The sequence below is a fragment of the Pongo abelii genome, chromosome 3, assembly GCF_028885655.2.
Source record: "Pongo abelii isolate AG06213 chromosome 3, NHGRI_mPonAbe1-v2.0_pri, whole genome shotgun sequence".
Taxonomy (NCBI): domain Eukaryota; kingdom Metazoa; phylum Chordata; class Mammalia; order Primates; family Hominidae; genus Pongo; species Pongo abelii.
This window is the reverse complement of record NC_071988.2, coordinates 164,038,295-164,052,578: the sequence shown is the minus strand read 5'-3', so window position 1 is coordinate 164,052,578 and position 14,284 is coordinate 164,038,295. Positions and strand designations below refer to the sequence as shown.

Genomic DNA, 14,284 nt, shown 5'->3' with positions numbered 1-14,284 from the left:
TTTTTCCCCCTTCAGATATTTCACATTTTCAGGAACAAAATGATTTAAAAGCATTACTAGAAAATCTCCTTCAAAATATCCAATCCAAAAAAAGAAAGAATGTAGAAATTATGTGGCTGGCTGCAACGGTAAGCACTCTCATGTCAAATCTTATTTCCTGCCATGTCATAACCAGCAAATATTATCAGTTCTCTACTGTGCAGAGTCCAACCTCTGCACTTTGGGTTACCAGTGCAGAGGTGTCATCGTCTATTAGTCCATGGATTAGGCATTTTTACTCTTGTTGGTAGTTCTATCCATAGACTAGAACATAAGATGGAAGAAGATGCACTCAAGAAAGACTCTTGCTTATTTGCTATTCTTACCAACCTTGAATGTGTTCTCCACTCTGAGGAAGTGTCTGTGAGTTTCTTGATGTTGCGTGTTGCAACGTCAATTGCCCGTATCACCCAGGATTTTGAACTGCTGCTTTAGAGACATATGGTTTCAACAGAATGTGGTTATCAGATCTCTGATTCACAGCTTCAATAAGGCTCCTGGACATATTGTTCAGTTAATGAGCTTATAAATGTGTTTGTTAATTTAGATGTTGGCATAGAATTCATTACTGATGGATTGCTCTTAGGGTAATGAACTATATTTTGTATAGCTCTTTCTCATTTAATGGTGCCCTTGGGGTAAAAGAGCTACCTGTGTTCTCACCCCAGCTTTCTGTAAGAATTAGAGATAAAAAAAAATGCCTGTATTTTTAAGGCTCTTATCTGGTAACCGTTGAGGCATAGCTCACATGAAATTTATGAATTGTGTTAAACATTCAGACCCAAACATCCTTTCATTAGGAATGCATCCTTCCATCAGGAATGGTACATGTCAAAGATCTTTATAATAAATGCCATGTTTGCAGTTTCTGCAGTGTTACTCTTATAATTTGGAGCTCAGATTAACCATGCTTCTAGCATACTCTATTCATTCTCTAGCCATAGCATTTAAAACAGAAAGTTTTCCCCTACTTCCAGTGCTTCAATTATAATTCAATATCACTTACTTTCTTCTGGGAAAAAGGAATGGATAATTTACCATGAGCCCATATGAAATAATTTACCAAAAGCAAGGCAGAGGAAAGCTTCTTTAGTTTCCCTTCCTGCCTTCTTGGAGCCCCAGGGAAGAACATCAAAGGTAACAATATGAAATATTGCTTTCAGGCAGCTCATTTACACTGGTTCCCTTTAGCACCATACTATATTACATGAAGGTTGTTTTTAATAGTGTAGCTGCTCTTTGTATCTTCTAAGACCACTACGGTTGTTAATTCTAACAAAAATTTCACAATGGTAGGTCATAAATTGTGTTTTCTATTTTACTGAAAACATGACGGCATGAAGATAGTTTGATACTCATGCCATCTGATGATTTACAAACATATAAATGTGTCATTATGTACATATTGTGAAGTTAAGTAAATAGATAAAGGATACACATGTATAAACACAAAAGTATATTTTCTTTTAGTATATGCAATTTCCCATTTTAATGTATGAAAAAGTTTTCCTATAAATCCCACACATTTCTAAAATATTTTTTTGAAAAGTGTATACTGACCAAATATGATTTACTCTCAATTCACCACTGAATGAATGATTAGTAGCATTTCTGTTAGCTAATGCCTCAGTTTCAATATTCTATTTGTAAATCATGGGCCTATTTATGATACTCTTAAAATAAAGAAATACAGAAATTCCTTTTGATATTTTCCAAAAATATTTTGTTAATATTTGTTTTTATTTTATTTTCCTTTCTTTTTAAAATCTATTTAGTGAAATACTGCTTCAGTTAATGTTTTCCATTCTAATTGAAAAATATAAAGTGGCCAGGCATGGTGGTTCACGCCTGTAATCTCAGCACTTTGGGAGGCTGAGGCGGGTGGATCACGAGGTCAGGTGATCGAGACCATCCTGGCCAACATAGTGAAACTCCGTCTCTACTAAAATACAAAAATTAGCCGGGCATGGTGGCGCATGCCTGTAATCCCAGCTACTCAGGAGGCTGAAGCAGGAGAATCGCTTGAACCAGGGAGCTGGAGGTTGCAGTGAGCTGAGATTGCGCCACAGCACTCCAGCCTGGTGACAGAGTGAGACTCCATCTCAAAAATAATAATAATAAAAATAAAGTCATTTGGTTTTGTCTTCTTTAAGTTTAAATAGTAAAAGTGAAGATTTAAAGAGGACAAATGACAATCAAATGTGTTAAATCAATAGTTCAGGTATTGTAGAAATCAAGGCCTAACCTGTGTACTCTGATGGAAGTGCCCTTACCTCCACTAGACTTTAAATTTAGAACATTAAATATTCTAAGTAGGACAAGTGCATGTGATAGTAACAATAAATTTTAAAGAATATTAACTCAATTTAAAAATCATATCTCATAAATAGCCATTATGGTCTGTTTTATTATTATAAATATAGTTAAGAATTTTTAAAAATGAAATACTATTTATTTGAAAGGATTAGAATTTTTTAGATGTAAAAAGATTGTATGGAGAAATCATGCTCTCACATTTTTCTAGCCACTTATATTGGAAATAGAAGTACCAAAGTTCTGAATTAATAGTGATGTATAAATTCAAGTTTAAGTATAAGAAACACAATTAAAACATGGTAATAAATTCTAGATTAGCTATATTATTTTACCTTCTTTTAAAAGCGGACAACTTTTAAAGACTGCTTGATGACAGATAATAAAGAAGACCTTTGTTATTTCACATTAGATTTATTTTAAATGCACACTGATTAGCATTGTAATGCCGAAGTTGATTATTGTTATCTCATGTTAGAACCCTACCATGGGATAGAAGAGAAAGGAATGGAATGATTCCCCTATTACTCATAAGGCAATGAGACAAGAGACTATTGATGCTCAGTGATTTTTCTCTGACTTAAATCAGAATAACAAAAAGAAAGAACCGTAGAGGAAAACAGAAGATAACAGAAGTTAAAAGACTTGATTCTTGAACTTAAGTAGAGTTCTGTTTGAATCCTGGTTCTGCTCTGCTATGTGCAAGTTACTTAACCCATCTAAACCTCAGTTTCCTCATCTATAAAATGAAAACAATTATACCTTCCTCTAGAGTTCTGCGAAGTTTATTTATTTACTTTTATTGTTAATTTGGGAGGTTTTTTTTTGAGACAGGGTGTCACTCTGTTGCCCAGGCTGCAGTGCAGTGGCATGATCACAGGCTCGAGTAATCCTCCCACCTCAGACTCCCAAGTAGCTGGGACTACAAGCATGCATCACCATGCCCAGCTAATTTATTTATTTATTTTTTTGAATAGAGAGGAGGCTTTGTTATGTTGCCCAGGCTGGTCTCAAACTCCTGAGCTCAAATGATCCTCCTGCCTTGGCCTCCCAAAGTGTTAGGATTACAGGCATGAGCGGCTGTGCCCAGCCCCTGTGAAGTTTATTAAAAAGAGCAAATGTGTGTGAAATTTCTTCGTGTTGTACCCTAGAGCACGGTCAATTTGCAATAAACAGTGGCCGTTTCTATTGTTCTCCTTTTTAGTATTGATGAGTAGTTCCCTTATCTGTTGTGAGGCACCATGAGGATGTTTAAAATCTCATAACCTAAAGCCAAGACTAGCAAATGTTTCTTAAATGAAAAATAAGAGAATATTAGCTATATACTATTTGAATCAACTGTTTGATCCAGGGAATATAGTTTTTTGTTTGTTTTTTCCTCTTTACAATGAAGGTGTTATTTCTGAGCTGGGAATAGTTTAGCATTGTCATACACTGCAGACCAGGCACCCCCCTTGGGTAGTGTGCTGCGTCCTCTGCTGGATATTTTACATCTTGTATGGCTTCAACAGTTCCATGTCTCATGTACAAAGAACTAAATAAATTGGGTCCATTGCCTTGGCTTTTGAAATGAAAAGGTAATGGTTTTACATTTGATGAGACCGATTGAACCAATTGACTATCATAAATTAACAGAAACCCAAATTTATATTTGATGTGTTTAGACTAGAAGTGTTTGGAGGAGGCCAACACTTTACAGTATCACAAATGAACAATAAACGTTCGTTTTTACATATGTTACAGATTTGCCGCAAACTAAATGGTATTCGTTTCACCTGTTGTAAAAGTGCCAAAGACAGGACATCGATGTCAGTGACACTTGAACAATGCTCAATCTTGAGAGATGAGCACCAGTTACACAAGGACTTCTTTATCCGAGCGCTGGATTGCATGAGAAGGTATCTCACATGTTTTTCAAGTTTTTTTTTTCTTTTAAGGTCATTTTGAGTTGTTTTTATTTTTTTTTTCAAAATACATATTTTATTGGAGGACTAAATATTTTAGAACTTTACTGTATTTTCATGGCTTATAGCTTATGACATGAGAGATAATTTTCTCTACCTGTATAATAATTTTATCTCTATCTATATTTCCCCTACTTATTTTAGGCTACTTTTCTAAACTTTTCATTTTTAGAAAATGTGGCTGTGTACACATTTGATGATATGCATCATTATATATGATATTATATATTTTATCAGCTCATTGGCTCAAGTTAAGGGGCCCCGAAAATCTCAAATATAACACTGTAAGAGCAAATTTTCATGATGCATAAGTATTCATGAGTACTTGCAAAATAAAACTAACTCATTATCCAAACAAAAGCTTTCCAAATTACAACTAACAGGTGATATTCCCATGGCCCACAGAGTCTCTGGGTCAGTAACCTCCTTTCTAAAGTTATTTTCACATCACTCGTCATGAAGATGGGATGACACTGATACTTTAAAATAGAGAATTAATATGGTTACTCTGCCGACATTTAAAATGCTGTGCCTGAAGTCATGTTTCTTGATTCATTTCCACAGTAATTAAATCTAAACTCTAAGCCATAATGGGAAGGAAAAAGTGCTTCATTCACAGTGTCTATCAGCAAGGACACACGTTAATTAAAAAGTTAAGCGAAATTGTCTCTTTGCTGCAAAGCCTAGCTCAGAAGCACACTAGGAAGCATGGGACAGGCTCTGGGTTCCCAGAAAGGAATGTCATGTGATTCACTGGAGAAGGCTGCTTCTTATCTAGCCTGCCATTAGCTATCAGTTTTCTTTTAACTGCTGCAGTCTTTCATTGGCGACATTGATGTTTGCTTGTGCTTGTTCTATGCCTCTATGTTTTCTCACTAACAAGAGGTTTCTGAAGTTCTGTATTTCATCCCATTTCATGTCTCTTGGCATTTTCATTCTTCAGTGGAGCTCTATCATAATTTTTTGATAAATGTGTGAGGATGTCTTAGAGGCCTGACATGAACATCTCAGCCATATACAACATGTTTGGTTGATATAAAAACTTCTTTCAAAAAATAATATCTCAGCACTAATGGTAAAATACCAAATTCAAGTATGAAATCTTCAAATCTGCAGAAAAAGAACACAAATGTCACTATAGATGGAGCAAAGGTGCTTGGTGAGAAATGCAGGAATGCATGATGTTATACGTCAGGTACACCATGGGACTAAACTGATTTAGGTAACAAATCTTCTGGAAGATGAAATTGGTGTGCCTGTTTATTTAAGATAGAAGAGGGGACCCTTAAATTAGACATAAAATAATTCAAACAGGTAAATAAAGGCTCTATACATACTGGACATGTTATATTATAGAATAATATATTTTGGTATTGCCTATGATTGACATTATATATGCAATATATTTGCTCATGATATAGCATTTGTGATGATTCATTTTTGTGTTTTTAAGGTAAGGCACTAGAAATTTAATCTAAAACACTAAAGGCTTAACTTCAAATCCCTAGTATTCTGGTGATCTTCTTCTTCTTTTGGTTTTGTCTGTATATGAGGACTGTGCCAGAGTGTGAGTGTTGGCCTGTATCTGTGTACATGTATGCATGCATTTAAAGAAAATAAGATGCGTTCTTTTCTTTAATAACTGCCTTCATTTCCCTCTGGGTATTTTGCCTTACAACACAGGCTCATAGGTTTACAAGCTCTGGCAACACAGCAGAGTAGATAAGAGCATGAAGTTTGGGAGCCAGCTAATTTGAATCCAGGCTATATGCCATGCATTACGCATAGGCAAGTTAGTCTCTCACTGCCTCTTAGTGCCTTAGGGCAAGTTACTCAACCTCTTGTACCTCTCAGTTTCCTCATCTTTTAAAACAGATATGATAATAGTAGTTCCATTTTAGGAATGTCTCGAGGATTAAATGAATTGATACATGTACAGGAATTAACAATGTTTGGCACATGGTAATCACTAAATAATGTTGGTTAAAAAAATAAAAAAATCAAGGGCTGTGATGTTAATACTCTGATTTTCCACGTGCAGTATAATCTAGCTAATTATGATCCTTGTAGTTTTGTGTTTGTGAATACTTTATGACATAAGGTTGGACTACAGTAGCATATATTAAAATAAAGTGTCCTGGCAGCTCTTGTAAATAAGGTTTCAAATGCAGTATCTTCCCTATTTAAGAAAATCAGCTCTTTAAATAGCACTTTAAAAATGTGCAAGTGTTTGCAAATGCAGTGTTAATTATGTAAGCATCACAATCGCTGAATAGGTTTTTAATAAACATTTTTGATGCTAATGTGTATTATGTATCTGGAAATAATCATAGAATTTAAGATAAAGAAGTCACCTTAGAAATTTCTTAGAAATATTTTTATACATATAACTCTTATAAATTTCCTACCCCACATGCAACAGTCAGTGGTTCATGAATAAACATTTCTCAAGTTACTGCTTAATGCTGATTGATTACTGGGGCCCCAAAATTCTGGATTCTGACAATATTTTACAGTTGAGTTTTTTGAGAGGAAGCAGATTTGCCCAGCTCCTCACTCTACCATCTAGCAAGTCCCACCCTTCAGACAGTGGTTTTTAAATGAACATCAGAACCACCTCTGGAAATTTAAAAAATACATATGTTTGATTGGTGTGTTAAAAGGTGGAAGGATGGGAAGGGAGTGAGGGATGAGAAACTACCTGTTGGGTACAATGTACACTATTCAGGTGACATTTACACTGAAAGCCCAGACTGCAGCACTATGCAGTATGTCCATGTAACAAAGATGCACCTGTACCCCTTAAATCTATTTTAAAAGATATATCAAGACATAGTTTAAGTTATCATCATGTTGGGTTCAATTTTATAATAAAACAACATGTCCTATACTAAAACAAAATACATATGTTTAGACCTCACATGGATTATAATTGAGAAGATCTGAAGTGGGTCCCAGGATTTAATTTTTTAAGAACTTTACAGACATTCTGGGGAACAACTCTGGATTTTTAAAAATCATTGTTTTAAAGGAATTTGATTTGTATGTTTTTGAATTTACTGCAACTTTTAATTTTATTTAACATCAATTGCAGTTTATTTTACCTTTGAATTATTCCAATCACCTTCCAGGCTATTTTCTCTGGATTTCTTAAAAATTCACCAAGGTTTCTTCATCATAAAAATTCAAGGGAAAAATAAAGTTCACCAAGGTTATCATATCACTCTTTATTTAGTTTTATTTTGTCCTTATCTATATTATTTTCTGTTGTGTTGTGCTTATCTCTGTAGCAGTTTCAAATTATTTATGATGAGCAAAGGTATATAAATGAAAGTAAATAAATAAAGCTCCATCTGGCTCTTATTCAGAAATCCCCCCACAAGAAGCAGCTCTCTGAAGGTAGAGATTTTTGTTTCTCTTTGTTCACTACTATATTTCCAGTACCTAGAACAGTACCCAGCGAACATAGTATAATTTTTTTCTCCATAAATATACAATAAAGGAATACATGAATAACATGGGTTTCTAAAACTTTCGGATCCTATGTATTTGGTTGTATTGTGCATATATAGGCATTTTAAATTAAGCATATGAAGTTATCACTTGATTGTGACGTATCGCTAAGTACAAGTTGCAGAATATGAAAGTAAAAGTCTTATTATTCTAATTCAAAAACAAATACGCAAATATTATCCTAATTCAAAAACAATAGAAGCCATTTCAGCTCACCACCTGAATTGACCCTTTGTACAACTGTCAAAAAATTCAGACTTCTTTTTTTCTACATATCCAGTATTACTTTCAGCTGCACACTCCTGATGAGGCCTTCGGATACCATCTGTTTGATGAAATGGCATAAATGCCTCTTCAGATTAGAAAATTAACACAAGGTGTCTGGGTGATCTGACTCTGTAAGGATCTCTTAGTGGTTGCCTATATCATTAAGATCAAAACAGTGATTCTCAACCCTCACTGCCCATCAGAAATCTAGAAAACTTTTTTTTTTTTTTTTTTGGTTAAAGGCAAAGTCCCACCACATACTAGTTTCTGGGATGAAACCATGATTGAGAACCACTTGACTAAAGTCTATTTAAGCCAATTTTAATTTAAATCAGTAATTGATTTTAATGACATTATGACAAGACTATAAACCAGGTATGTCTATCCTTTCCTGGAGTTTTGAAATGTATGTGTATTGCAAAATTCTGCCTTGATCACCTATGGCACAAATCGTACCACAAAGGTGGCTCAATAATTTGCAGGTTTTTTTTTTTTAAGAAAGGGAGAATACTTTATCAGAATTCAGTTTTCAGTTTTGGACTCTCCATGGAATGCTAAGAGCTCTCTTGTCCCAATGCATTTGCAGAAAGCATTTTTAGTAGGAACTTTCAAACTTCCTATTAATCAAACATATTTGATTAATAGATTATTAGGATTGGACCTTAAAAATACAATAATAAATTTGACTGGATTTTAAAATGTCATATCTTAACAAAAAATAATTGTATATGGAAATTTAATGCCTCTATAAAGTAAATTAAAACAAAAATACTATTGTACTGTTATTTTTCCTTAACAGGAACTCTAGGATGATGACTATACAAAGTAGTAATGTGACACCATAGTTCTCAATTGTCTTGTGTTTTATACTACGTTGCTTTCTCAATCTGTCATGGCTCCTTAAAATTAGGATAGTTAATATGCCATTAGTAAGAAGACTCAGGGTAAGTTTCAGCATATACCTATGTAACACCCTTGCAATACAGGGCTTTAGTCATTCTATTTCAGTAAATATTGAATATATAAGAGACTTAAAAGGCCCATTGGCCTTATTGAATTTCATTTATTGAATGTCATATTCTCAACATGTTGCACCTATAATTTATCTGTTGGGGGAGCATAATCTATGAAGTATTCTGCTTTATAAGTAAATGACTCATAACCAATTGATGTCAGTAAAAGATGTATTTGCATGACTTCCTCCCTTATAGGGTTCACTTTTAAGTAATGTAGTTCAACTATTGTTGAAATAAAAAAGTTTCTTCCTTCTGTCTTTAGTCTTGTTTCCACCTGAGCTTATTTTTTTCTTTGTTTTTGATTGTACTTTTAGAGAAGAACTGCTATTATTTCATATTATATCCTATTTCAAATATTAAAGAGAATTATAAGCATTGTAAGCATAGGTAATTGAAGTTTGCAGCTATTTTTTGACTACTCGAAAGGGATGTGTTTGTAGGGAACATCGTAATTGGGAACAGTTTTTCCACGATTGCTAAGTATTGTCTCCTCCCTTGAGAGTTTCAGTGGTGTGTTTGCTACATTACTTCAGTCAGTATTTGCAGCGGATAACAGGAATACGCGGAGAGAGAGAGTCACCTTCATCTCAGGGTTATTTATAAAAACATGAAAATTTACTTTATTTGGGATGTTTTTACTTCAGCTGAAGGTGAGGTGAAAGATACTGCAAAGAATACACATACTTAGAAATCATGTTAGAGCAAGTAGCTTTTAATAAGCCATCCACTATAAACCCCAAAAGAGAACTGATCTTTCTGGGGAAATCAAAGAATGGCCTACAAAGGACTTCAACTTCCTGAACAAAATGTATGTGCTAATTTTAGTCGAACTTCTTCCTATATTCATGCCTGACAAGACTGTCATAGTATTCTACTGACAGAAAAATGATGATTTTGAGGTCTCTTTCTTTCCTCTAATTTCTTTTGTTGATAGTGTTTGTTTTCCTTTCATAGCAACTTGAGACCCTGTGTGTGTGGAGGCCATAGTCCAGAGCAGCCATCAGCTTTATCCACACCTTTCCAAGTCAACCACTTCTTTCAACTCCCAAAATTATTAACTAAGTGCCTAGACATAGAAGGATGTGAAATATACATTTTAACTTAATAAAATCAAATACAATGTAAATGAATCTAATTGAAACAAATACATTTAACTTATGCCACAAACACAGGTTTTTAAATCCAGAAAGACCTGGAATTAATTCCTTATTCTAACACTAATTATCTGTGCAGTGGTGGACACATTAATTAATCTCAAGGCCTCAGTTTCCTAATGTGTGAACGTGAGATGATGCTCCATTGTCCTCTTGTGAGTGTTGTGATAAATGAGATCACTTACTTAAAGTCTCTGCACCCAGTGGGCATGAAGTGTTCTGCTGAGAAATGTTATCCTTGCTCTCTACACTCTCCCCATCTCTATCGACCCTGCTTGTTCTTCCTTAAAACATTTTTCTCTAAAAGTGCATCCTTGGATATTGCTAAAATGGGGAAGTTCTCCTGGTCTTCAAGGTCTTAGGAAAAAAGTCTCAGGATTAGCATTTGGCTTCTAAAAGGCTTAAATTGTCTCTCAGTGACAGTGGGCTAGTGGGCTACAGGGTTTGGAAATCTTGCTAGAGCCCTAGCTACAGCATCAGGGAATCTAGAAGCAGCTAAGCTTAGAGTCAGGGTTAGTGCATATCTGGGGCCCTCAGAGAGCAGCATTCGCACTCAGTTTGTGGAACTAGTGAATGTCTAACTCCTGAATTCCCACAGCTTTCACTGGCAAGTTAGGATATGCTGTAATTAATGTGTCAGGAGCCCCACCTCTGGAGGTGAGCTGGGAAAATAGGTCATTAATAGAAATATGTGGTCATCATTTTCATAGTCAAAAGTGAACATCTTTTGTATATCTACTATGGCAGAGTAACATGCTATACAAATGGAGAAACACATTTGAAATTGTAATAGCCACTAATAGTCAATGAGGACGTACTATGCACTAAGAATAACACTAAGCATGCTATATGGGGAAACTGCTAATTCCCACAAGAACAGAATCAAATAAATGAGTCCAGAGCATAGAAAGTGTTCATTATTAAGTGGTTCAGAGGATAAAAAGAATCACTGTGGCCAGGAGGTGTCCTGGAGGAGGTAGAATCTGAACTGTGTCTTAAGGATGCATACAATTTAGGTAAGTTGCCAGGAGTTAGGAAAATCTATATTAGAATTATCTAAGTGGATAAGAGTAGTGCTTATTCATTCATCCCACTTGTCAAGTGATTTTGCTTACGTAAGTGTTGTAATGTGTGACACATTGAACAACTTATTTTCTTCAGCTGGTATCAAGTTTTTGAGATCTGTGTTTATTTATGTTATATCTAGTTATCTTCTTTTAAACTTGTATAACACTCCCTTGTATAAATAGACCACAATTTATCTATTGCTCTAGTTAATTTTAGGTAATACTGTAATAGATATTCTCTCATGTATATCCGTGTATATAAACCCCTAGGTATAACGGGTGGTAAGGCATTTGTATTTTTAATTTTGCTAGATGCTGCCAGATTGCTTTTCCAAATAGCTATACTAATTTATAAGCCACAAGCCATGCACGTGTGTTCCCATTTCTCCACACGTCCCAATACTTGTACTGTAAGAGTTTTTAACCATCTGATGGATGAAAAGTGCTACCTTTGTTTAAGTTATATTTTCTCAGTAACACAAAATAAGATTAAATATCTGTCTAAACATTTATTGGCCATCCAGATTCTCACTCATCTCATCTTCCGTGTTTCATATAATGGAGTTTTGCACATAATTGCAAATTAGGAAAGGTTTCCAGCATTTATAAATAAACCACTGGCCTATTGTGTTTAAGTTACATTTAGAAGACCCTGTTTCAGGAGCGGTGTGTTTTTTTAAAAATGTGCTTTATTTTTATTTTTTAAATGAACGCACAGTGGAATAAGACAGGAGCATCCCTTGGGTTTGGACAGAGAATGCATCATGCTATGACAGGAGCCTGTGACATGATGTGAGGCTTTTTAGCCGGGAGGGGGACAGGGCTCCACTTTAGACGAGGGAAAGACACTTCCAACTGAGAAACAAAGACCTATAGTTGATTAGGGAGATGATTGATGCCTTTGCACTTGGAAAATGAGGTGTAGCAAGAACTAGTCCAAGAAAGGTCTCATTTTCACTAAAGAAGGCTGAGATGCAGGCAGCCCAAACCTGAATGATCTATGGAGAGCAGTTATGCCAAAACCTAGAGTCTGTTTATGCCCCTGGAAGGCTGAGGCAAGAGAATCAAGGAAGTAATTTTCATTTCACCACCTAATGATTTTTTCTACAAACACCAACAGCCTTGTCCTAGCCAATGATATCCATGAATTCATATATTCAATATGCCTATTATGTTTGTCCTCATATACAAAGAAATCCAAAATTATTAATTCAATGAATTATCATTATACTGTCTAAAACTTCTTTTCTTCCATCAGAACGCTTGCTATACTCTGGTAGACACTGTCATAAAATGGTTTCAACCCGTCTTCTAACTTGAGTATTGGTTATAGCACTCTAGACACTGGTTCAAGGGAACAAATTGGATGGCTTCACAGGCCAATTTCTAAAGAAAACTGGACTGGGAGTCAACTGTATTTATGAATAAGTACCCAAAATGTTGCAAGCTTTTCTCCTGATCAGAAGACCACAGATGACAGAGAAGTTCAAATGCTGGGCATAATATATTAATGTTCAAAGGATAATGGCCTAAAGCCCTATGAGCAAAAATGCATTATGCATAATTATACCCCATTCTCTTCCATTTAGTGAGCCTATCAGAACTCATATGAGTGTGAATGACATCATTATGGGGATCAAAACTGTAATTTATAAAGCATATCATTTGTAAAATTGGTATTTTATTAGTAACAAATCACATGTGATAGCTCTCAAATATCATAGTATTATTTAGGGGTAATCACTGCTCTGAATACCCTAAAATCTAACAATTAGGCCAGCTCAGCAAAGAGCAGGCTGCCCCCCTATGGCACATAAAGTGGGTAAGAGGAAGGACTTTGGAATTGGACTGCCTGATTTCTCCACTTCTTAGCAGTGGGAATGAAATTCTAAGAGGCCTTAGGTTCTTTATCTGTAAAATGAAACAACATATATAAAGAAATTGGTAAGTGGGTATAGTTCATAGTAAGCAGCTGGTAAACTCAAACTTATTTTGTAGTGATAATTTCACCAGCATCCTCATCTAATAGGGTTGTCATGAGCGCTAAAAGAGACAATGAGCACTGATGCACTTAATATGGTACTTGTAACACAGTGAGGATCAGTAAATATTAAATGCTGTCATGGCTATTACTGATGTGTGGTGATGACTGTTATTACTGTCATTATTGCTTCTTTGTCATGGCAGCTTCCTATCACTTTGTTTTTACTAAACTGTAAATGGTTGTGATGTCCTCAAACTATATTGAGGAAAGGTTAAAAAAAAAAAGTCATTTCCACTATTCATATCATCTGTTGCATTGGTTCTCTTTTATTTACTTATTTTTTTTTATTATTATCCTTTAAGTTCTAGGGTACATGTGCACAATGTGCAGGTTAGTTACATATGTATACATGTGCCATGTTGGTGTGCTGCACCCGTCATTTACATTAGGTATATCTCCTAAGGCTATCCCTCCCACCTCCCCTCACCCCACAACAGGCCCAGGTGTGTGATGTTCCCCACCCTGTGTCCAAGTGTTCTTATTGTTCAATTCTCACCTACGAGTGAGAACATGCAGTGTTTGGTTTTCTGTCCTTGCGATAGTTTGCTCAGAATGATGGTTTCCAGCTTCATCCATGTCCTTACAAAGGACATGAACTCATCCTTTTTTCTGGCTGCATAGTATCCCATGGTGTATAAGTGTCACATTTTCTTAATCCAGTCTATCATTGATGGACATTTGGGCTGGTTCCAAGTCTTTGCTGTCGTGAATAGTGCCACAATAAACACATGTGTGCATGTGTTTTTATAGCAGTGTGATTTATAATCCTTTGGGTATATACCCAGTAATGGGATGGCTGGGTCAAATGGTATTTCTAGTTCTAGATCCTTGAGGAATCGCCACACTGTCTTCCACAATGGTTGAACTAGTTTACAGTCCCACCAATAGTGTAAAGGTGTTCCTATTT

General features: G+C 35.3%; 1 protein-coding gene across 8 annotated transcripts in view; it reads left to right on the top strand.

Moving 5' to 3' along the window:
- The window catches only part of INPP4B (inositol polyphosphate-4-phosphatase type II B), an 829,855-nt gene that overhangs the window by 772,056 nt on the left and 43,515 nt on the right, over positions 1 to 14,284 (top strand). For all 8 annotated transcript variants that reach the window (XM_024245636.3, XM_054553363.1, XM_054553366.1 and 5 more), the window contains 2 exon segments: positions 16 to 128; positions 4,096 to 4,250. In XM_024245636.3, coding sequence (XP_024101404.1) covers positions 16 to 128; positions 4,096 to 4,250 — 268 coding nt within the window.